The following is a 22,438-nucleotide window of genomic DNA, read 5'->3' as shown; positions in this document are numbered from 1 at the left end:
GCCTCAAACGAGTGCTTTGAATTCAAACGCCGCTGCTGCTTATTATTCTCTTGTTCCTTGTCTGCTTGCTTATTCGGTGACGACGAGGAGTAGTGCTGATTGCGCAAACCAAGTTGCATTGTGTTTTCCTTGTCCCCGGAAACCAGCATTGGGAGAAAGACCAAGACTATTAGCACCACGAACTTCTGAAATTGCATAACTGTGGCTTGTGGGGTTTCAACTTTCAGGTTTGAGAGGAGAGATGAAAAGAGGAGGGGTTTGAAGAGGGAGTTTCAGAAAGGCAGAGTGTGGAAAAGCTGCATGACTTTGTTTGGAAGTGTTGAGACTTGAGAGAGAGAGAGAGAGAGAGAGAGAGAGGGGAAAATAAAAGGTGACATGTGGTGCAATTGAGTATACCCTGCAGACAAGGGACGCTTCCCACGAGAGCACATTTTTTGTTTGCTTTTCCTTTGTTTTGTATAAAATTTCTTTGTTTTGCACGAGAACTCTTTTTCCTGGCTTTCTTTTTCTGGTCAGAAACCCTCCCAGGCTTTCCAGTCCCCTTAAAACTCATGCATCTCACTCCACTCCAAGCCAAGGTTATTTTTCTTCTATTCTGTTAATTGCAATTGTGTTCCTTAACTTTTGGAATGGTTTCACTTTGGTTCTTAGATTATTTCTCGTCGCAACTTGGTCCTGAACTATATAAAGTGCATCTAATGAGGACAATAGTGACGTTTGTTATAGAAATTGACATCAATCGGGTGACTATGCCTTGGATCTGGATTGGGTGGAGTATTGGGCGAAACCGCGCCGTGCCGACATATCGGTTGGTAATCGTCCGATGCACTAAACTAAGAGGAAGTACACTTGCACAAATAGAAAGGGATACAAGGAATATAGCAAACACTAAATGGATTTATTGTAAGTAGCTTATTGATTTTTCAAACCGACAATTGATCGGTCGATGTGAATTAGTTTTCATCTTCTATCAGTCGACATAATTGGTTGTATATCATGTTGCACGAATTATTTTGTTTCTTCAATCCCTCAACCCTACATATGATTACTTTTTATGCGCATTCTGACTAAAGCAAAATAGATTACACCGACATGTTGTTATTGAGTTTGCTTTTGTCACTCTAAAACTAAAAAAATATTAAAGAAACAATAGATAGAGAGAAACGCTGAGAAATAGAAGAATAATGAAAGGGTGCAACCAATTTTTTTATAGATAGAAAAAGTCTATTTGTTTTTACCTACATCTTATGTCACGCCACATGATTATTTGTATCAACTTTCATAACAGAGAGTAACAAATTGTCCTAATTAAAGACAATTGTAAATGTTCATGGACCAAACTATGAAGAATAAAAGTTAGAAGGACGAAGGTGAGAAACCCTAAAATAGAGTATAGCGAAGTTGGCCATATCTTATGCTAGTTGTGTGGACGGGTTGTGCTTGTCGGCTTTGGAAGGTAGTCAATGTTATTCTCTCTCTAGCTGCTTAATACAGAAAGAAATATCAGAAATTTTTCGGTGTTTCGCAAACACAATTAAATACAATTAATTAAATTTAAAAAAAAATCAACTTCAACTAATTGTATTATAAAATGTAAAATGAGTCATGTTTCTAATACCGAACAATTTCCCATGAAAATATATATGTTGCTTTTTTACAACATTGGAAAGTGTGAAACCATCACCCTCATATTTGCTTTTTACAACATTGGAAAGTGTGAAATCATCATCCTCATATGCATCCAAAGAACAAGGACTTTCCTTCTTCATGCAAAAGGTTACCATACGAATTTGCAACTATACAATAATTCAAATCTTTTTTCTTTTTCTTTGTTATTTACGGAGACAGATAAATTATAATATATCTCAATTATTTGCTTAAAGTAGAGGATTACTTTGAGTGGTCAAATCATGCGTGCGCGAGTCTTTTCCAAAGTTTTTATTCTCCTTTCGTCCATTTTGAGAAATTTTCGTTCACGAAAATACAAGTAGTACACCATTCATCATGTGTTTTAATAAAAATGATGATAAATTTTATTTTTAAGTTATTAACTTTTTAGCACACATATCTCATTATTTACATAATAACACATGGTATACCACTCTGTATACCAATCACATTGAAAAATCTGTCTTCCTTTTCATGCTTTATTTGAGAATTCCTTTCCTTCCCAATGAAGCGCCAAGACATGGCATCCACCCATTTATTCAAAGATCCAAGCTCTGACGACCATTTTTTGCTTGTCTTATACGCCACCGTGACTGGTACTAATCTCTCTCTCTCTCTCTCTCTCTCTCTCTCTCTGCATATGAGCCATGCATGGAAAGCCTACGTCTTGAAATTCTTGGATGGACTTGGAAGCAAAAGAGTTTAGATCAATCGCTTATAGATATTTGGGGTGTAGTTTTAGGACATCTCTAATCGATCGATCATAAATTCTAACAAGCTTCATCACAGAAATTTAAGTTCGATTTTTTTTATCGCATGACTATCTCTTGAATACCTTATGATCCCGACGAACAATTATCCGATTAGGCCAAATTTTTTATGTCCAGCTGGCCTAAAACTGCAATTATTTTCTTTAGTTTAAAGTTTGGCCCAACTGTAAAAGGAACCTAAAAACTTTGGCCCAAACTTCTGAATCCTTCTAGTGCAGAGTTAATCCGACCCAAATTTTTGGTATGCAAGATGGGCCCAACCCAACCAAAACGCCACGCCGGCTGCCGCCGCTCAACTACAACATAACTAACAAGCGCCCAGCCGCGCCAGATATGCTCCTCATTTATTACTTACAGTTAAAACACGTGACACTTTCACAAACAGCCCCCCAACGGCCATCCCTCTCTCTGCACAGCCAGTAAGTTACAACAACTCTGACCAAAAGAAAAGTGAGTTACAACAACTGAGGCGGTGGACTGGCGGTTTTACCTGAACCCTAGGGTTTGAAGGCTGAGCTTTGAACTTTTCCGGCGATGCTTTCCCTCAGTTCCACCGAATTGAACTACCTGGTCTTCCGCTACCTCCACGAATCAGGTCTCCTTCTTTTCCCTCTCCAATTTTGCTTCCAATTACTCATTTTTCTGGCTACAAATTGTTCCGAAGCTCACTGATTTAGCTTCTCGATTTTTTCAGGTTTCACGCACTCAGCTTACGCTTTCGGATTCGAGGCGGGCATCGATAAAAGCTCGATCGACGGAAATGTAGTTCCGCCGGGCGCGCTCGTTACTTTCCTCCAGAAAGGGCTTCAGTTTCTGGAGCTGGAGGCGGACTTGAGCAGCAATGTAAGTAGCTTTCTTTTTTATTCGTTGTTGAATTTCGTGGTTTCGGAATTTGGAAGTGTGGAGTTTGGGGCTGATGTGTGGCTGTGTTAGGTTTACAGAGTGATGCGGAGATGGAGGAAGACTTGTCGTTTCTGCAACCGTTGGATCTCATCACGAAAGATGCATACCAGTTGCAGAAAATGGTGAGGGAGAAGAAGGATAGGATGAACGCCGCGGCGATTGAGAGGAATGTGAGCAAGGAGGAAGGTGGAAGGGAGAATGGGAGGGAAGTAGAGGAGGAGAGGAGAGATAAGGAAAAAGAAGAAGGGGAGGATGGAGACGATAAGCTGGAGAAGGACAAAGAGCAAGAAATTGGTAAAGTTGAGGAGAAGACACACGAGGAGGATTGTAATTTGATGGAGAAGTTGGAACCTGAAGAAAATGAAACTTCTGGGGGTAAATTTCGCGTCTTTATATCTGTTTAAGCTTCCCAATTGTAAAGTTTAAGACTTTAAGTTGCACATGAATATGAAATAGGGGTGGAACCAATGGATATCACTCCAATCTCAACATCCTTGCCTTGTGAAATTCCAAGTCGCGATTTAACAGTTCTAGAAGGCCATACCTCTGAGGTTTGGATATATCCCTGCGTTGTACATTTTCTTAGAATTTTCAATTCATCAAGTATGATTGACGTAACTTGTTACTTTATTCCTGGCAGGTTTTTGCTTGTGCATGGAGTCCATCAGGTTCCCTTCTTGCATCTGGGTGAGTATATTGTCTTTCATAACCGGGCAGATTAGCATCAAATGATTTATATTGTGTTTTATCCCTTAATGACTCGAAAAGAAGTGGCTTGAGTTGAGATATTGTTTTTGCTAAATTTAGGAGTGGAACCATATAGTAATAGGAAATAAAATCCTACAAGGAAACAAATAAATTAATAATTACATTCCTTAGCTAAAACAACTCACGCCAACAGCTTTGTAAGATAAAAGGTGGGGGCACATGCGTAAACATGGAAGATGTATATTATTTGTGTAGGTCTGGAGATTCAACGGCGCGAATTTGGACCATTGCAGATGGCAGTTGTGGATCTGGCATGCAAAATGAACCTGCAAATGTTGCAGTGTTGAAGCATTTCAAAGGTAGAGCCAATGAGAAAAGCAAGGACGTGACGACACTTGATTGGAATGTGAGTTTTTATCACCCTCTGTAGTTGAAAACCTGACATGACTCTCTCACAATATATATTTGCTAAAACATTTGTCATTTTGTAGGGTGATGGGACGTTGCTTGCTACAGGTTCTTATGATGGACAAGCAAGAATATGGAGTAAAGATGGTGAGTTGTTATGTTAACCGTCGTAACATGCTTGCGAGTAAAGTCTGGTGAATGTAATGTCGAGTTGATTTTAAATAGCATGCGCTTATCCCTAAGTTCTTCTTAACATTAATTTACTTCTAATTACTGATGACATTTTTATGCAGGAGAGTTAAAGACTACATTAACCAGACATAAAGGCCCAATCTTTTCTCTGAAATGGAACAAGAAAGGTGATTATCTTTTGAGTGGCAGTGTGGATAAAACAGCAATTGTTTGGGACATAAAGAGCGGAGAATGGAAACAGCAGTTTGAATTTCATTCAGGTACTGCACTCCATTCTACGGTTGGCTTGTTCAATTTCAATTTCTGTAATATGTTAAGCAAGCCACAAATTATTTTTCAGCTCCAACCCTGGATGTTGATTGGCGGAACAATATTTCTTTTGCAACTTGCTCCACCGATACTTTGATACATGTTTGCAAGGTTGGAGAGATCCAACCAATCAAAACTTTCTCAGGGCATCAGGTTTGTTCTAGAATTCAACAAACCAATCTTCTAGTATCTCCTTGCTTTTTAGTTACTATGTCAATTTTTGAATTAAACACAATGTTTACAGTTATAAAATAGACCAATTAGCACTCTGCTATGCCCATTCCAAGGTGTATGATATTATGAGTGAGTGCCTGACGAGTCATGATACATTTGATGCTGCCCATTAGGGAATACGTGTGAAATAAAATAACTTGAGGAGGCATGAATTTCAAGAGCTACATACACTTGGCTTATTCTTACATAGTTTTACTGTTTCAGGGCGAAGTTAATGCTATTAAGTGGGATCCAACCGGGACCTTGTTGGCTTCTTGCTCTGATGATTATACCGCTAAGGTGAACTAGACATTTGACATGCTTTTGTTTTCAAATGTCCAATCTGTAACGTTGCATGATATTACACTCGTGTGACGGGTTTCCTGATTACAATACGTTGACACCCTATTAATGTCTCCTTAATACAAAACAGTTGTTTCAAGGGTTTCTCATTATTGTCGGTTTCTTGAATGTGCCGAAAACTCATCTTTTCATGCAGATATGGAGTACGAAGCAGGACAAATATTTGCATGATTTGAAGGAACATGTTAAGGTACCTGCTTGTTTCTGTTTGTGAATTTGTTGAAAAGTATCCCAGGTCACAATTTGTGATGGATGCATTATTTTCAGGAGATATATACTATACGATGGAGTCCTACAGGACCAGGCACAAATAATCCCAATCAGCAGTTAGTGCTAGCAAGGTAAATCTGCGGCTCCTTTGGAATGCATGGAAGTGGAGCCAAAGTACTTGCACCCTTGTTGGTTTAATCATATTACATGATTTGTAGTGGTGAACGCCTTTTCTATATGTGTTTCTGCATGCATGATTACTCGCGTTTGTTTCAGTCATTGGCTTAAAAGGGTAGATGCTGTTTCCTTATTTATACATTCCTTATGTTCCTCAAAATTTTATGTGGACCAGTGCTTCCTTTGACTCAACTATAAAACTATGGGATGTGGAACAAGGGAGACTTCTCTACAGCTTCGATGGCCACAGGTACTTCCTAGCCATACCATATGGCTGCTAACAGCCCTTACTGTATTAAACCTGAAAACAAAATGAGGCAAAATGAATTCAATTTCAAACCAACAAACACAAGAGCCACTTGTAAAATTTTCATATTTGAGCATAGCGTTATGTTTACTTGTCGATGAGAGTGTAATGTTTTCGTTGTTAACTTGTTGTATTTGCAATCTACTGACCGTCCTTATGGCAATCGTAGGGATCCGGTATACTCTGTTGCATTCAGCCCAGATGGTGAGTACTTGGCGAGTGGATCAATGGATAAGTGCATGCACATATGGTCCGTGAAGGAAGGCAAAATTGTAAAAACATACACAGGAAATGGTGGGATATTTGAAGTTTGTTGGAACAAGGAAGGCGATAAGGTTGCGGCATGTTTTGCTAACAACATAGTATGTGTCATGGATTTCCGAATGTAGAACGTCAACTTTAATGATTTACCTTGAACTTTTCTGTTCCTTTTTCTTTTTTTTTTTTGGTCATGTTGGATTGTAACATAGAATATAAGCTTTATATCTTAATATGTGACATCTTAAATTTCTCACCGATTACCAATTATTTCTGGATTGTATGCGTTAAATGACATCAAAACGGTCGATTTTTTCAGGTGTCACTTAATATTATTAGTGCTGCTAAGCTCATTCAATTGTCTTATTTTCTCACCTATTTGGAAATAATAATTTTATTGATAAATTCATCCGTGTAAAACGACCCTTAAAGACCTAAAGACCAACCAATCAAGTTTTGCCACATAATTATTAGTTGTATACTTAAAACATCATAGTGAGAAGTTGGTGATTGCTTTCATCTTAGTGAACATTCCAATACAATGAAAAATTCTTGTCAGGAATTGTATTTGTATCCGTCATTGCAATAGGATCTGGTGGTTTTGGTTTTCCCATCCTTGCATTTACTGGTTTCATATTCTTTGGTTACCAAGGAACCAAAGTGGAGGAAGGCGAACGCAATATTGAGTGAGTTGTTAGAATGATCGTCATGAGGTTTTCACAGAGGATTTCATGGAAGATTCCACAGAAAATTTATATTAAAATGGATAATGATAGAGATTATGCACCGGAGCAGTTTTGAGGCGTGGTGGTATTGCGATGGGTGGCTACCGAGGCGGGGAACTGGGTGTCGGTGTGGCGTGGTTTTGGGGGGTGTTGCGGTTGGGTTGAGGGTTTGGGGGTGTCCATGGCAGTTTGGCTTGGGGTGTAAAGAGATGATGAGTACAAATTCACGTCAGTGAGAATGGCACCCATCCTCCATTGCTTTTTTTTTTTTTTTGAAAAACCTCGACGGTACGAGGGTAATTTTATTGATAACGAAAAAACAAGTTACACCTAGTCAGGGGGGGACATAAATCTTACCCCTCAAAAAACAGAGACAACAAAAAGGAATACACTAGAAAAAAGGGAGGACATAAACCTTACTCTTCTAGAAAAAAAAAACGAGAATACTACAAAGAAACGAGGGGGAACATGAAACCTAACCCCTCTAGAACCAAACATGGTGTAAACCTAACCCATCCTCCATTGCTGTAACTAACTAAGGTCTTAATAAGGGAGCTTTAACGAAAAGCTCCCGGTACTGTTTACTTTAACGAAAAATCATATTTTTACACTAAAAAATCAATCTTGGTACTATTCACATTACCCTTTATTTTGTCCTTATCGTTAAAACTCAAAGTTTTCAAATATAACTTTTTTAAATCTAACAAAAAATTATGTCAGGTTGTTTTGGGAATATTGGTGGGTGAGGAAAGAGTATCTGCGTTTTCACTTTTTATGAAGCATGGAAATACAACACCACTCTATTATTATTTCACAATTTAAGTATGGAATGCTATTTCAAGAATAAATAGCATTAACACTATTTGTTCAAGCGATATTATCATTTAATCAAAACACGGAATTAGAACTTGAATGCAGAGGGCGCTATTGTTGTAAACTTGTCAACACCGAGGTCTGCAATTATGTGTAGCTTATTGTGTTGAATTGCCTGATTCAAATCTATCAAGCAGAATGCGAGTGAAACAAAAGGAGGAAAAAAAGATAAAATACGAGACTGGGATTTATAAACACCATTTCTAAATTTCTAGGGATTGAAAACACATGGAATATTACAAGCTTTCACACCCTTTAAGCATCAACCTAACTTCTCTCGACTAACAAATAACCTACGATCAAAGAAAACTAAAACCCTACTGGTAGTGGGGACTTTCTAAGCAAAACCATTGAGAGTTGAAACCCTACGAAATTATATCACAACGATTAACGTAAGCAGCTGCATCATCAGAACGGATTTTGACAAACTAACTGCCTCCCGGATTCATCTCACAGCTAAAGTTAAATTCTTTCGGATCTTCAAAATAGTTAGATGGTACTTCTGCAGGAGAAGAAATGGTTGCGACGCATTTGAACTGTTTCAAGAAAACAACGCAATTCAGAACATCCCTCTGGTGTGGATAATGAAATCAAAATCAGTAGGGTTAAACATTTTAGCCTGAATATACCTTATGCTGTTTGTACTTTGCTCTTATGGATTGTAGAGACGCTCCTCTTTTATTACAATGCAAGTCGTATATGAGAAGAACGCATTCCTTCAAATCAGCTGGTTTATATCCAGAATATCGTTGCAGGGACAAAGTCTGCAAGAATGAAATGACTCAGCGATTGCCTTCAATACTTTGAGTTGAATGATGTTAAAATTCTCCAACGAGTTACTTACCCAAGGATGGTCCTTCGGTCGGATCATAAATCTTGCAAGAAATGTAACCGACGCAGCCACCAAAGAAGGCAAAAACTTAACACATTCATAATCTAACAAACTTAACTCTGCCAGGTAGTATCCCAAAAATTCTAACTGTAGATTAGGATCCTATAAAAAGAACAAAGCAATTAATTAGCTTCTCACATGAACTGACCCGCAACACCAAGTAGCACATTCACATGCCAGAGAGACAGAGGTTTTGCTTACTTTGTAGCTCTCTTGAGCAAATGTAGTGAATCTCCTGCAAACCAAAACGAGAAGGAACTTTAATCAGTCTGATAAGCTGTCAAACTCAGCACCTCAGTAGAATATGATAAAAACTGTCCAAGAACATCAGTACCAAGACTTCTTACCTTAGTAATGTCTTTATTGTCGGATTTCCCAAGTTGAAATTTAAGGACTTCAGTATATCAGCCTCCATTGCTAACACCTTCAATGAAAATAAGTATCAACTAACTTCTACAATTACAAAACCGAATGAGATGCAAGAAATTAAAATCTAAGATGAGGAAAAGATATACGAAAGTTTACCTCGTCCCTATCATACCTATTATCAGTTATGTAGCAAAATTGTTCTACATGTGGAGGGCTGATCCCTTCATACTTTCTGTTTGCCACATTAACCAAAAGATTACCAATTTGGATCTCTAGCAATAAGAAACATGACTTAAAATTTCTTTGATTTGGGGACTTACGAGGCAATGAGCATTGAAGAAACACCGAGTAACTGAAGCCTCTTCCGATTGAGAACATTCACAGATAGGAATCTATCAATATACATAACGGTGAGGAAAAGAGTGTCAGAAAGGAGTTCACATTCCTCTGCAACATCAACCAACCAGTCCACTAAGACTCCTCTCATATTGGCAGTGACATCCTTTTGAATCTTTGTCATGTAATCGGGTGAAGGTCTTCGATCTTCATCCTCCTGAATGTTAACCGATCATCACCATTAGCCCAGATACCCCAAAACCCAAAATAACCCCCAAATTCCAATTCAAACTAAAACAAAATACAGAGACTATGAGACTTACTAAATTAAGCTTCAAACTTTTTGCTAATCAAAAGTTGCATAAACTATCACCAGAAAGCTTCAGCCTTTATCCTTAATTCAAATTTCAGAGCAACCAGAAGAACCACTAGTAAATTGAGAGCCGAAAAATTAACAAAACTCACCTCCAATTTTCCAGTAAATTCCACTTCAAACCAAGGCCAGACTACAGATATTCCAGAAGTTCCTATATATAGCTTAATCTTTAGCTAATAAAAAATGACATAAACTAATCACCAGAAAGCTTAAGCCTTTATCCCTAATTCAAATTTCAATGCAACCAGAACCCACAGATAAATTAAGAACCCAAAAATCAACAAAACCCAGCTCCCAATTTTCCAATAAATTCTAATTTAAAAACGAAAGCTGCAATTCGATAACCCTTTACCTCGAGCTTCTGAAGATACTCATAAATGTCACGAGCATACGGCGCACACATTTGGGGGTCATCCGACGCCGCATCAACGTCCTTGGCCGTCTCCGGCTGCTGTATCGTTTTGGTCAGGGGCACTGCTTTCTTCGCCTTGCCTTTGGCGCCGCGTTTCTGGATCTGCTTCTCCGCCCCGGACACTTTATTCGCCGGAACGACGGCATTCGGGAGCTCTCCCAACACCACGCGTTTTTTGGTGGCCCGCTGCTCCGGGGTCACTGCAGCCTCGGCCCTCCTCTTTATCGACCTCGTGAAGCGCAGGCAGTTCTCCTTGTCCGCCATGGCTGGCGCTGTTTGAATCTGTGAGTCCCGAGGTTTTGGGTCGGAGACTCAGAGAGAGAGAGAGGGTTCTTCGGGGTGAATGTGAGGGAGGAGAGAGAGTTTTGTAGTGAGTAAAATGAGAGCGCCATTTTGAAAAAGTAAAGTTGGCGCCTCTGGGTTTCTGCTGTTTCCAAAAATTTTGGAATCGTATGCAAACGGGACGGAACGAAATGGGACTAGACGGGACAAGACAAGACGGGAAGGAACGGAGAGGGAGCAATGATGCCCTTGGATGGAAACAAGGAGGAAGAAGAAGGAGACGGAGATGTTATAATTTTGTGTTCCACAGATGTTGAACGAGTCGTTCCAAAACGGTGAGGTGGAACGAAAATTCACCCAAAATTCGTCTCCGTGAAACAGCGTGTTCCACCCGTTTTAGGCGCACCAAACGTGGGACAGAACGCATCGTCCCACTCGGTTTCATCCCGTCTCACGTACCAAACGGTACCTTTGGTTCGCCCTTGCTTCAATTTTGGTTCAATTTTTTGAAATTTTAGAATTTTGCTTGAATTTTCGTCAAGCATTTTTTCTCTTCTATATTTTTTAATTTTACAATTATCGAAGTTTTTAAGACATTAATAAATTTATTCTCAATGTTAAGATAATATTCTATTTTGACTCACCATTCCAACAAAAAGAAAGACCCACCAAAAAAAAAGTAATAATATTTCACTTCTTTTTTTTGCCAATATTATTTCAAAATTAAAATTGTATATATTTATTTCAACTCTCTCTCCTCAGCTACCATGTGTTTCTTAGACCTTGTGGACACTCATTTCTGCCATCTGATGAGAAAATTACAAAGGATTGTACAAGCTTAATTGACGATTTTAACCTTTTCGAATTGATAAATCTTCGTAGAAAAAATCATATTACGGAGGCTTTTCTTTAATTTAACATTTTTACCCGAAAATAAAAAATAAAAAAATTGGCTCAAATTTCAGCGGATGAAATTGAATGGAGCTGAGAAATCCCACTTTTGTTGTTCCTTATCAATTTTTGTTAATGGAATTGGTTTAGTCCACCGAATTTCTGTATAATTAAAAAGGTTTTTTTAATCTCATCTAATAGAATGATTTTGACATACAACTCATGCATAGACGCAATGTTTTTAATTTATAGGAATTTGAGGAAGGAATAAATGGCAAGGTTTTTTTTTTTAAATACATTTTTTTTTTGGGGTAATTTTTTTTAGACCCAACCAAACTCTTTCTACACCCAGCTAAAAAAAAAAAACTTTATCTGTAATTCCTATTTTACCCCTTATACAAAATAAAAGAAAATAAAAATTAAATATATTTCTACACCCATTCAACTGATTCAACCGAGATAGTATCAGCACCACCACTCAACCACTACTCTAAACCTCCTTCTCCCTTCTCCTACATATAGAAGTTAAGCAGGATTGCAAAAGCAAACATTGCCTTCAATCAACAACCCAACCCAAAACAAAATCCATTTGACTCCATTTTGGACTTCAGCAACAAGTCGCTTATGAGGTCAACGATGCCGCTTAGTTTTGCCTCTTAACAGCAAGTCCCTATCACGCACAAGAGAAGAAAAATGAAAAGATTCATCGGACGTTTGGTGGAGTAGCCACCGCAAGGAATTGGTGGGCATGGGAGAGGTGGGGGAAGACATCGAGAATATCATAAAAAAATAGTCGAGAAGGAGACAGACCCAACAAAGATAGAGAGGAGTTGCTGGAAGTAGAGAGAACAATCAGGAAATGGTTTTTGACACGCCCCAACCCCAATATCCCCACATACCAGGTAGACACGTGTTGGTCGACACCTGAGGGTGACGAAACCATTTTGAACATGCTTACCGATAAAATATTTAATTAGAAAGATATAAACCGATGCAAAATCGTGTTCAGAGCATACAACTACTAAGAATAATATGAAAGGATTACTAAGAAAATATATGAACAAGAAAATGATACCTATACAGAGAAAACTTGAGGATAACTAAACTGAAGTGCCCTGACGCTGGAATTATGTGTCTCAATCCTAATTCCTAAGGGGGCGCAAAACCAAAAAAGGTGAGTAGACCAGAGTTTATAATAATACTAATAATAGGAAAACATTTTATTTTTTAACATAATAACCCCATGTTCTGAAAACATATATGTAATACTACATAGTAGGTTTTATGAAAATCCTAGCATGCAATGAAAGATGTTTGTAAAATTGATATGTGTAAAACCATTCTTAAAATATTGAAAACGTTGCCAGAAGGAAAATTTGTAAATGTCATCAGTGAAGTACTCAACTGGGGTATCATAGTCGCCCGAAGGCAGTATATGTCCATCACCCGAAGGTGAAGCTGAATAACTTGTCCATCACCCGCAGGTAAAGTATAATCAAATAGCATACATCCACATCGACACTAGCCGCAACTAGTGAAGTTGTCTGACACCGCTTTCGGCGGTGAAGCTGGGGGTATATAATATATCATATTTCACTCCTCCATCATCTGTGTCCTATGGCCATAGACAATACATGTGGTGTGCGGATGTGCCGTATGATAACCCACTAGGTAAGTATCGAAAACATAACTCAAAACTTGTATCAAAGCTCAAACCATCTTCATAACCATAATAAATCTATATTCGTAAATCATAATTGAAATCCATAAAAATCCATATACGCAAATCCAATAATTCATATCTGCTCATAAAAACGTAATTTCAATAAATCATAATATTTTGTAAAGCAACTTAATTAAATCATGAATTCTATATAAACCATAATTATAGAAATCGGGAAAGCATAATGTAAAACATATTAAATGCACGAAATATGAAATGCATGCTAGGCCAATATTTTATAAAAATATATAAGTTATGAAGGGGTCCACCCACTAGTTTTCCATTGCCCGAAAGCCGCTCGAACTATCGAGAATGTGATCACTTCTTGCCAACGCACCTAAACACAATTAGGAGCCTATTAGTAAAACTCTACTAAAACGTTATAATTTTGGAAAACGGATGGTGGATTTGAATTTAGTACGTTGAGGAACCTCGGGTTTTTCCTTCACACGCCGCCACGTGTGGCGGTCGGCCACCTGACTTGCCGGAAAATCCAATAACTCAAAAAATTATCAAATTTTACAGGAATTAAAATCTCGATGTGTGGAGCAACTTTCATACCTGTGACCAACACCAATTTGGCCGGAAAAAAGCTTCAATTTCACTAAAACCCGTCGGAAACCCTATAAAGGGTCGGCTTTGTTCCTGGACTCAAGGGAAGTATGTTGGTGGTGGCAATTGAACGAAAACGTTGCAGGAATGACAGATTCATCGTCGTGGGTACCCTTGAAGCTGTGCCTTCGATCTTCACAAATTAAGGCCCAAATCCCTCGATTTTTAGGTGTAACGTGAAAAAAGGAGGTCGTGGGGTTGATTTTAGGTGGTGGCAACGGTCAATTCGCCGGGAAATCGTCGGAATCACCACCGGGTTGTGTAGAAACCAAGTCGGGTCGGCGGGGAGGAATCGGGTCAAGGGTTATCATGTGCTCCTCATTTCTCTCATTTCCCCTCCTTTTTCTTTTCTCTAATTGGTCACTCACCCTCTCCCTTCTCCCAATTGGTCCTCACCTCTCCTTTATTTTCCATCTCCACCGATCATCTCTCCTTTCCTTCAATCTCAACCACACACGTGGCTTTTCGGATTTGGCTCCAAAAATCTAGAGCCTTATAGAAATTAATCAATTTACTATTTTGTCCCCAACTTCGTTTGTTAATAACTCCAAATTGTGTTCCATTTACGCCCACGTGTTCGTAGGGATGAGTACTACGAGAATACGCCAAGAAAACGAATCTTATGTGACACGACAAAGCAATCAACATATTTGTTTTGAAGGGCATTTTCATAAATTCACAAATTAAAATTATTAAAACCTTAAAATTTAGGGACGGGTCGTTACAATTTTGATGAGTTTTTGTTTTTCTAGTTTATTTATTTTTATAATTTATAAATAAATCTTGCTAATTGATATGTTCTTCGCTAATAAATTCATCATTTTTACCTCCAATATCACTTTTACTCTTCCTCATTCGCTAATAAATTCATCATTTCCAGCTTTCAATACATTTTTCATTAAAATTTCAAATATACAATGTAATTAAAATTTGGAATTTCCTATTCGCCAATTTATGAGGAAACATACTTGAGTAAGAGATCATGATTTTCTATTCTCATTTACAGCCAAACTTACCAGAAGTCAGCAAACTTCAAATTTGCATCATAGCTTATTACATGAACAAAGGTGTACCCATGAAATTCTACCTAGAACTATAAAGGGACCATAAGCAATGAGCATTCTTGTCCTCAATACTGGGAGATCATTAAATTAGTTTCATCAACGAAAAGGGCAAGGGCTGGCTGTTTCAGTTTAACAAGGGCAATGCTCTTGCTCATGTACATTGTTCCACCTGTGGCTCGAAAATCTTGGCTTGCCACAATTAGGTCCCATGTTCACATCATTGCACCACATTTGGTTGGAAGTGCAATGTCCCCTTGGTTTCAGATAATTTGGTTCAGTGCTCGACCATAACCCTGCATCAAAGCTTATTCGCTGTTGATCCAATGAATGGCAAGCATAGAACCACCATGTCTGAAGTCCAACATGAAGAAGTTTAATCATGTGCTAACCAGGAGTAACGGTTTTTGGAAGTGAGCATCCAATCATGAAAAACCAAAGCAGATCAAACTTGATGCCCCATCCTCACCGAATGGCAATTGGCCACATTACCACCCTTTCATTGAGCTCGCCATAATCAACTTAAAGCCAGATCTTCCTATCACATTGGACAAGCCCTTGCCTCAAAGATCATTCTTCATGCTTTCAGATCTTGAAAGAAATGAACTGGTATTTCTTGAGGGCAAGGAATATGTGCCACACATTTGAACTGCATTCGAAAAATAAAACTCCATCAGAATCATTGTTTCCGAAATTTAGAAAATAAGAAAAGGTCAAACATATTTTTGATATAAGTACCTTAGGTTGTTTGTATTTCTCTTGAATAACATTCAAATTTCTTGCTCTTCTTCCCAAGCACATCTCATGTATGGCAAGAACACATTCTTTCAAATCAGCTGCTTTATATCCGGTATACTGTTGTAGTGCTGGACACTGGAATGAATGCATCTTAGTAATTGCTTCCATACATATAGAACTATGGAAGCCAGCATAAGTAATTCATCATATCCTTACCCAAGGATGTGTTTTTGTTCGAGTCATAAATCTTGCCAGAAAAGCAGCTGATGCAGCTATCAAAGAAGGCAGGAATTTGACAAGTTTATAATCCAACAAACTCAGCTCCGAAAGGTAGGCAACCAAGAACTCTAACTGCAAATTGGGAGTCTGTAAACCACACAAAACAGTCAAGCAGTTAGTACAAGAGACCATAAACATGTCAAATCGACATCTATGTTAGAGGGCAGAAGGAAAGCTTACTTTGTAACTCTCTTGAGCAACATCAGTGAATTTTCTGTAAAACAATACACCAAAGGAACAAAAACACTCAGCCAAGGTCATTTAAGCTTGGGAAGCAACTAAATATACCAAAAAGAGTGACCTTTGAACATCGGGTTCATCCTTACCTTAAGAAGGTACGAGTAGTTGGATTCCCCATTTCAAACTTCAGGGATTTGAGGATATCAGCCTCCATCTTGATCACCTTTACAACCACCAAAAAATCACTCTTAGTATAAAGCACATGTATCTACTTGAGATCCTGATGTAAAAAGAGACAATCATCACAGATAAAACACAAAGTAAAAGATCAAATACCTCTTCTTTTGTGTATGTATTTTCGGTTATGTCACAGAGCTCATCCACATTACGAGGATCAATCTCTTCATATTTCCTATCAGTTAAAAGTATCATTAATTTCAGATCATAAGAAACAGAACCAATCAGACAAACTCACAAACAGATCCAAAGATATGCAAGCTCACGAGGCAATGAAGATCGAAGAAACTCCCAGAAGCTGAAGTTTCTGCTTGTGGACAACATTCGTTGAGAGAAATCTATCGATGTAAGAAACAGATAGATGAAGGGTTTCCGGAAGGAGCTTGTATTCCTCTGAAACCTCCACTAACCAATCCACAAGCACTGCCCTCATATTGGCATTTGCATCCTTCTGAACCTTCTCCATGTAATCAGGCAACGGCCTTCTCTTTGGCTCCGCCTAAACAACAACAACCCATCATTAATGCAAACCGAAAATCCCAACTTCACAAAACATAAACCCCAATTGAGATTAAGCCCAAAAAGTAGCAGGATTTTTCAAAATTCAAATCACCATTATCAAAATGGAACCCCAAACCCTAACCCAATATCAAGATCGATCGAACAATCCAACACCGTTCAACTTATCGAATGAAGAAATCGAAAAACTTGGGAAAAGGTGGGATCTTTGTACCTCCATACGACGGAGATATGCATAAATGTCGGAAGCGTACGGGCCACAAAGCTGCGGATCCTCAAACTCACGCGCCGCCTCGGCCCTCTTTTCCTTCTTGGTGACACAATGGGGCTTCTGCAGCTCAACCCGTTTGGAGTTCCCCGAAACGACGACGTTAACCAAATTCGTAACATCTCCAAGCACCACGCGCTTCTTATTACCCAACTGGTTCTCCTCCGCCAAGGTGGCCATCGCCCTCCTCTTGGCAGCCGCGCGAGTGGTGATGCGACTGCGGTTCACTTGCTCCGCCACAGTGGTAGAGGCCATTGCTCTCAGAGTACCGAGCTTTGGACTACTTGCTGTAGCTTGGACGCAGAGAGAGAGAGAGAGTTGGAGGTGTGTAAAGTGAGGGAGGAGATGGGGATTTGTAGAGGAAGTTGAAGACTTTGAAGTTTTGAGAAAGATAGGGAGAGCGCCATGTTGGAAGAGCCTCAAAATTTTCTTCTTTTCGCGCTGTTTGATTTGATGCGAATTGTTTTTGGATTTGGAGCTTTTAATTTTGTGTTTTTCAGTAATTTTTGGAGCGGTTTGTCGTGTTCGTTTGGTCGAATTTAAAATTTGTGGAAACGCACGTGACGTGACTTTCTAATGAACCGGATTCAAAACTTTGATTTTGCGCGCTTTGTGAACCTGAAATTGGGGTTTTTCCCGGTCCGGTTTGTTTTTGGGTCTGATTTGGGTTACAAATTTTGAAACTTTCATAATTCACTTTTGGGGCAAACAAATTTGGGGCGCCATGATTTGAAAGTGCTACTCTTCTAAATCAAGTACAATAATTTTTCTTTTAAATATGTATAAGTCAGTTGATTAAAGAATTATTTTATTTTATTTGAGTTTGAATTTCTTTTTTTGTAAATTGTAAATTAGCAAATCATTTAAATTGGTTTCTTTCACTTTAGCGAGACTAGAAACGTGCAACTGATTCTTCTTTTGATCGAAAAAGGCTTAGCCCAGACCCTTTTTTTTTTTACTTTGTTTGATTTCAATTAAAACTTGAGTGGTTCTTCATTTTTATGTTAGACGTTTGTCTAATTCCTTATTATTATATTCAAAATTTTTGTTTTTGAATCAATCGATATTCAAACATAGCAGAATGAAAAAGAAAGCTAAATCAAACAATAACATAAAAAGGCAATAAATTATTCTTCTCATCATCGTCCTTACAAATCCAAATACTGAAAACACAATGTTTTATACATACCAGCCGTAACTATTGGTTTGGGTGTGTCATTCACAGCAATATATGTCCGAGCCTCCGAGAGTGCGAGATTCGTGTTTTCGGAAGATTTTCGCTGTTAACATATTCGTGAATGTGCAATTGTTGTTCAAGTTAACGCTTGACAGTTGACACTCTCAACTTTGAACAGAGTTTGCCTAGCAGTTTCTAGTTTGTAAAGTGCCTCCCTCAAGCTACTGCGTCCGTCAGGCGAAACGCAAGTGCAAGAGAGTCCAACTTCGAAAATTAAGACCAGGCAATTATGTTCTTCTGCTGGGATGAGATACGGCCCTTCATTAGGCAGGCAGTGCATGAGGTCTAGCAGCTCGGGGTCTAGCACTTTGATCATGTTGTGAGGGATGGCTGATTGCACCCATCTGATGAGGTTTTCGTCTCCTGTGAAACTTTCGTCGGTTGGACTTTTTCCAGTGAAGAGCTCCAACAACATCACTCCAAAACTGTATGCATCTCCCGCTGTCGATGGTTTCTGTCCAAAACCATACTCTACATTGTATTGTAGTGTTCATTTTCAAAGTCAGAAAATTATAAAGCAAGCACATTTGCTAAAACAATCACGAATAACTGATACCGAGTATCAATCTATAGTACTTAATACATTAACAATATTCATTAAAGTTACAAAGATTGACCAAATATCAACACAATATGCAAAATATAACGGCAATGAATTATGGAATATACTGAACATAACTAAAAATGTTTGCAAGTGAGGAAATAGAATAATTAGTACTAACCTGGTGGTATGTATCCTATAGAACCCTTTAGAACATTTGTGGAGCTAAGAGAATGTTGAGTAATCTCTGTTCTCTCCATGAGCAGCTTCGCCAGCCCAAAATCTCCAATCTTTGCAGTCATGTCTCCATCCAAAAGAATGTTGCTCGGCTTTAAATCACAATGTACAACTGGAACTTCGCAATCGTGGTGCAGATAATCTAATCCACTCGCCACATCAATGGCCACGTTGAGTCTCTCCAAAATGTTCAATCCATCTCCATCTGCTTTCTTTTTCTTGCCCTTAATCCAATCTTCCAAGCTCCCATTACTCAAATACTCATAAATCAAGGCCAGAAACTCCATGTTTTTAAAATCCACCCTCGAGCACGAAGTGATCAACTTAACAAGATTGCGGTGCCTCACGTTCCTCAACGCCTCACATTCTGCCAAAAAACTCTTCCAAGATCCTGTCATTTTTATATCAAGCACCTTCACTGCAACTTCGGTCCCTTGTCTTAAAAACCCTCTGTATACAGTCCCAAAGCTCCCACTTCCAACCAAATTTTCCGGGTTGAAATTCCCAGTTGCGCTGCGGAGCTCTTCGTATGTGACCAATTGATGTTGCCCTTTTATTAATAAATCAGGAGAAGTTTCTCTAATTGTTGTTTTGCAGCCTAAGCCTTTTCTTTTCCTAACACAAAGCAACCAGCCAATTACCACAATGCCTACCAATGCTGCCAGAACAGATGTTATGATAAGAACTAAAACCAGTACTTTTCTCCTCTGACCACCACTCTTCGCACATGGCCAATCTCGGCAAAGTTTCCAGTTTCCTTCTAGATATACACTTGAGATATTTCTAACAAACACTCCACCATTAGGAATTACTCCCTCTAAGCTGTTAAATGAGAGGTTCAAGAAGCTAAGGACCTGTAGTTCTTGAAGTTTATCAGGAATAAAACCAGAAAGCTTGTTCGAGGAGAGGTCTAAAATCTCAAGACCTCTGATTTCTCCAAGAGCATTTGGAAGAGGACCGGAGAGGTTGTTTCTTGCAATGAACAATCTCTCCAAGCTTGTACATTTTCCAATTGAGCTGGGAATTGACCCCGATAAGCCATTGTTGGAGAGGTCTATAGTGACAACATTTGCTAGTACTCCAATTTCTTCAGGCAAAGGTCCACTTAGAAGGTTGTTAGACAAATTCAAAATTGTGCTCAAACTAGGAAGGTTTAGAAATATTTCTCCGGAAATGCTTCCGTTGAGCGAATTGTCAGATAAGTCCATGGAAAGCAATTTCTGAAAGTTTGAAAATGAAAGGGGTATATGGCCAACAAAGTAATTTCCAGATAAATCAATGCGGTTCAGTTTCATCATATTACCTAAGGAGTTCGGAATTGTGCCAGACAATTTGTTTCTTGCTAACCCAAGCACTTGCAACTCTTTCAGCTGCCCAATTTCTGATGGGATTTCACCAGAAATTGAATTGTAGCTCACATTTAGCAAAGTTAAGCTACTGAGTTGACTAATTGAGGCAGGTATGTTACCATAAATTCGATTCCCTCCCATGTACAATTTAGAAAGAACCTTGGAGAGGTTGCCAATGGACTCTGGAATTAGGCCTTCCAACCGATTTTCGTCAATTGCAAGCCAACTTAAGCGACTGCTGTTTGTCAAAGAAGTAATGAAATCAAGACCATTGTCACCATAGCTAACGATCCGATTGAAACCAATGTTGTACATTTCAAGGAAGGGAAGATTTCCGAGGCCTGGTGGAACTGAACCGTCATGGAAATTGTTGGACAGTCGGAGCTCTCGAATCCTTGTAATGTTGTGCAAGGACGCTGGAATTTTCCCTGTAAACAGATTGAAACAATTTCTGAAGTAGAGAAGGTTTGGCAGCGTGACGCCAATGTTGCTTGGAATTTCACCCCAGAGTTGGTTTGAAGCAACGGTGAAGCGAACTAGCGAAGAGATGTTGTATATGGACAAGGCAACAGTGCCGGTGAGTTGGTTGCCGGCAAGATCAAGTTCTTTGAGCTTACGAAGAAAACCTAATTCCATTGGGATTATACCGGTGAGGCTGTTCGTGCCAAGATTCAAACTTGTGAGGGTGGAAGACAGGTTGCTTATGGATGGCGGGATTGGACCGCTGAGATTGTTGCGCGCCAAGTTCAAGACTTGAAGCTCTGTCAAGCTCCCAACATGGTGGCTTATGGAGCCAGTGAGTCCGAAGCCGGAAAGATCGAGAGAAACAACCCGTTGAGTCCCACCGATTCTGTTGCAAGCAACTCCGGTCCAGTTGGTGCAGGGGGATGAGCTTTGGTTCCACAAAAATGGAGGGAGATTGGCCGTAGATTGGAATGATATCAAGGCCTCCTTGTCTGTGACATTGCTTGGAGTGAATGCTGAGTCTACACTCAAGAAAATGCATGCAAGAACAGATAATAATGTTACGGCAATGTGAGAATTCATGGTGTTTTGGGGGGTTTCCTTCTGAACTCGTATGGAAAAAATATTAAAACATGCATGTTCAGTTCAGAAACTGATATGTAGGTGCTTGGTCAAATTTGGTGTGCTAATACCAGAATAGTGACTTTTCAGTGCCCAAAAGCAAAAGATGACCCGGTTCTTAGCATCAGGTCAAGTGCGCGTGCTGTCTTAATTTCTTGAGCGTTTTGAGAATAGTTCCCATTGGTGGTGGTTGAGTACTTAATGTTCATTTCCATTGATACTTATAACCTAAGCTATCTAGTTGTTATGGGCACTGTGATTTGAGAGTTGGGTTCTTGTACCATGCAATATTGGTTTTTAGTTTAAATTAATTTTAGTGGAACAAGAGGAGTTATCATGAATTTCTGATGTATATTTGATGTCTGACTTCACTCTAGTGTAAATTGTGATATCTCTACTTCTTGTTTCACAATGTTGTAAATTGTAATCAATGCATTCGACTTTAGACGTATCTCAAAGTCAAAGTGTGATAACCAATACCAGTTGGTTATGGGAACCACTAGCATTTTCCTGATATAGTTTGTTGCCTTTGTGGGATCGGTAGCCTGTTGTTATGAGAGCAACTCTACCCCTAAAAAATGAGCTGGTCCAAAGTCCATTTACTCCATTCAAACGAATAATAATTGACTCCAACAACAACAACAACAACAACAAAGCCTTTTCCCACTAAGTGGGGTCGGCTATATGAATCCTAGAACGCCATTACGCTCGGTTTTGTGTCATGTCCTC

The 22,438-nt window shown here is 39.0% G+C and overlaps 4 protein-coding genes across 5 annotated transcripts; 1 reads left to right on the top strand and 3 right to left on the bottom strand.

Moving 5' to 3' along the window:
* The first annotated feature begins 2,735 nt into the window (after positions 1 to 2,735).
* Positions 2,736 to 6,799, top strand: LOC103431289 (WD40 repeat-containing protein HOS15-like). 2 transcript variants are annotated; one of them, XM_008369425.4, is made up of 14 exons: positions 2,736 to 3,033; positions 3,133 to 3,281; positions 3,380 to 3,716; positions 3,798 to 3,892; positions 3,982 to 4,028; positions 4,305 to 4,455; positions 4,541 to 4,604; positions 4,751 to 4,909; positions 4,990 to 5,111; positions 5,397 to 5,471; positions 5,671 to 5,724; positions 5,802 to 5,875; positions 6,097 to 6,171; positions 6,398 to 6,799. In XM_008369425.4, the coding sequence occupies exons 1-14, from the start codon at positions 2,973 to 2,975 to the stop codon at positions 6,615 to 6,617; spliced, it is 1,683 nt and encodes a 560-aa protein (XP_008367647.2). In that variant the 5' UTR covers positions 2,736 to 2,972; the 3' UTR covers positions 6,618 to 6,799. The 2 variants fall into 2 exon arrangements, with proteins under 2 accessions (XP_008367647.2, XP_028950305.1); XM_029094472.2 differs by having other exon boundaries at positions 2,816 to 3,033; positions 3,372 to 3,716.
* Positions 6,800 to 8,271: 1,472 nt separating this feature from the next.
* On the bottom strand, positions 8,272 to 10,915 carry LOC103431290 (putative cyclin-A3-1). Its single transcript, XM_008369426.4, has 8 exons — positions 10,410 to 10,915; positions 9,666 to 9,898; positions 9,502 to 9,577; positions 9,324 to 9,400; positions 9,178 to 9,211; positions 8,929 to 9,078; positions 8,714 to 8,848; positions 8,272 to 8,620 (listed from the first exon to the last, which is right to left on the bottom strand). The coding sequence occupies exons 1-8, from the start codon at positions 10,731 to 10,733 to the stop codon at positions 8,513 to 8,515; spliced, it is 1,137 nt and encodes a 378-aa protein (XP_008367648.2). The 5' UTR covers positions 10,734 to 10,915; the 3' UTR covers positions 8,272 to 8,512.
* A 4,030-nt stretch (positions 10,916 to 14,945) lies between these two features.
* LOC103424667 (putative cyclin-A3-1) lies at positions 14,946 to 17,794 on the bottom strand. Its single transcript, XM_008362757.4, has 8 exons — positions 17,206 to 17,794; positions 16,739 to 16,971; positions 16,572 to 16,647; positions 16,382 to 16,458; positions 16,236 to 16,269; positions 15,993 to 16,142; positions 15,777 to 15,911; positions 14,946 to 15,687 (listed from the first exon to the last, which is right to left on the bottom strand). Exons 1-8 carry the CDS (start codon positions 17,512 to 17,514, stop codon positions 15,616 to 15,618), a joined length of 1,086 nt encoding a protein of 361 aa, XP_008360979.2. The 5' UTR covers positions 17,515 to 17,794; the 3' UTR covers positions 14,946 to 15,615.
* A 572-nt stretch (positions 17,795 to 18,366) lies between these two features.
* On the bottom strand, positions 18,367 to 21,738 carry LOC103424812 (probable LRR receptor-like serine/threonine-protein kinase At3g47570). Its single transcript, XM_008362907.4, has 2 exons — positions 19,219 to 21,738; positions 18,367 to 18,967 (listed from the first exon to the last, which is right to left on the bottom strand). Exons 1-2 carry the CDS (start codon positions 21,668 to 21,670, stop codon positions 18,573 to 18,575), a joined length of 2,847 nt encoding a protein of 948 aa, XP_008361129.2. The 5' UTR covers positions 21,671 to 21,738; the 3' UTR covers positions 18,367 to 18,572.
* Positions 21,739 to 22,438: the final 700 nt, after the last annotated feature.

Source organism: Malus domestica, chromosome 15 (genome assembly GCF_042453785.1).
Source record: "Malus domestica chromosome 15, GDT2T_hap1".
Lineage (NCBI taxonomy): Eukaryota > Viridiplantae > Streptophyta > Magnoliopsida > Rosales > Rosaceae > Malus > Malus domestica.
This window is presented reverse-complemented; position numbering and strand designations above follow the sequence as displayed.

Bases quoted from the DNA above. Each gene is read 5' to 3' on its own strand.
- LOC103431289 (XM_008369425.4), top strand. From the start codon at position 2,973: ATGCTTTCCCTCAGTTCCACCGAATTGAACTACCTGGTCTTCCGCTAC. The intron at 4,456-4,540 runs GTGAGTTTTTAT...GTCATTTTGTAG, and splicing joins TGACGACACTTGATTGGAAT to GGTGATGGGACGTTGCTTGC. The intron at 4,605-4,750 runs GTGAGTTGTTAT...ATTTTTATGCAG, and splicing joins AAGAATATGGAGTAAAGATG to GAGAGTTAAAGACTACATTA.
- LOC103431290 (XM_008369426.4), bottom strand. From the start codon at position 10,733: ATGGCGGACAAGGAGAACTGCCTGCGCTTCACGAGGTCGATAAAGAGG. The intron at 9,578-9,665 runs GTAAGTCCCCAA...TGTGGCAAACAG, and splicing joins TCTTCAATGCTCATTGCCTC to AAAGTATGAAGGGATCAGCC. The intron at 9,401-9,501 runs GTAAACTTTCGT...TTTTCATTGAAG, and splicing joins ATAGGTATGATAGGGACGAG to GTGTTAGCAATGGAGGCTGA.
- LOC103424667 (XM_008362757.4), bottom strand. From the start codon at position 17,514: ATGGCCTCTACCACTGTGGCGGAGCAAGTGAACCGCAGTCGCATCACC. The intron at 16,648-16,738 runs GTGAGCTTGCAT...TTTAACTGATAG, and splicing joins TCTTCGATCTTCATTGCCTC to GAAATATGAAGAGATTGATC. The intron at 16,270-16,381 runs GTAAGGATGAAC...ATTGTTTTACAG, and splicing joins ACTACTCGTACCTTCTTAAG to AAAATTCACTGATGTTGCTC.
- LOC103424812 (XM_008362907.4), bottom strand. From the start codon at position 21,670: ATGAATTCTCACATTGCCGTAACATTATTATCTGTTCTTGCATGCATT. The intron at 18,968-19,218 runs GTTAGTACTAAT...AATACAATGTAG, and splicing joins TATAGGATACATACCACCAG to AGTATGGTTTTGGACAGAAA.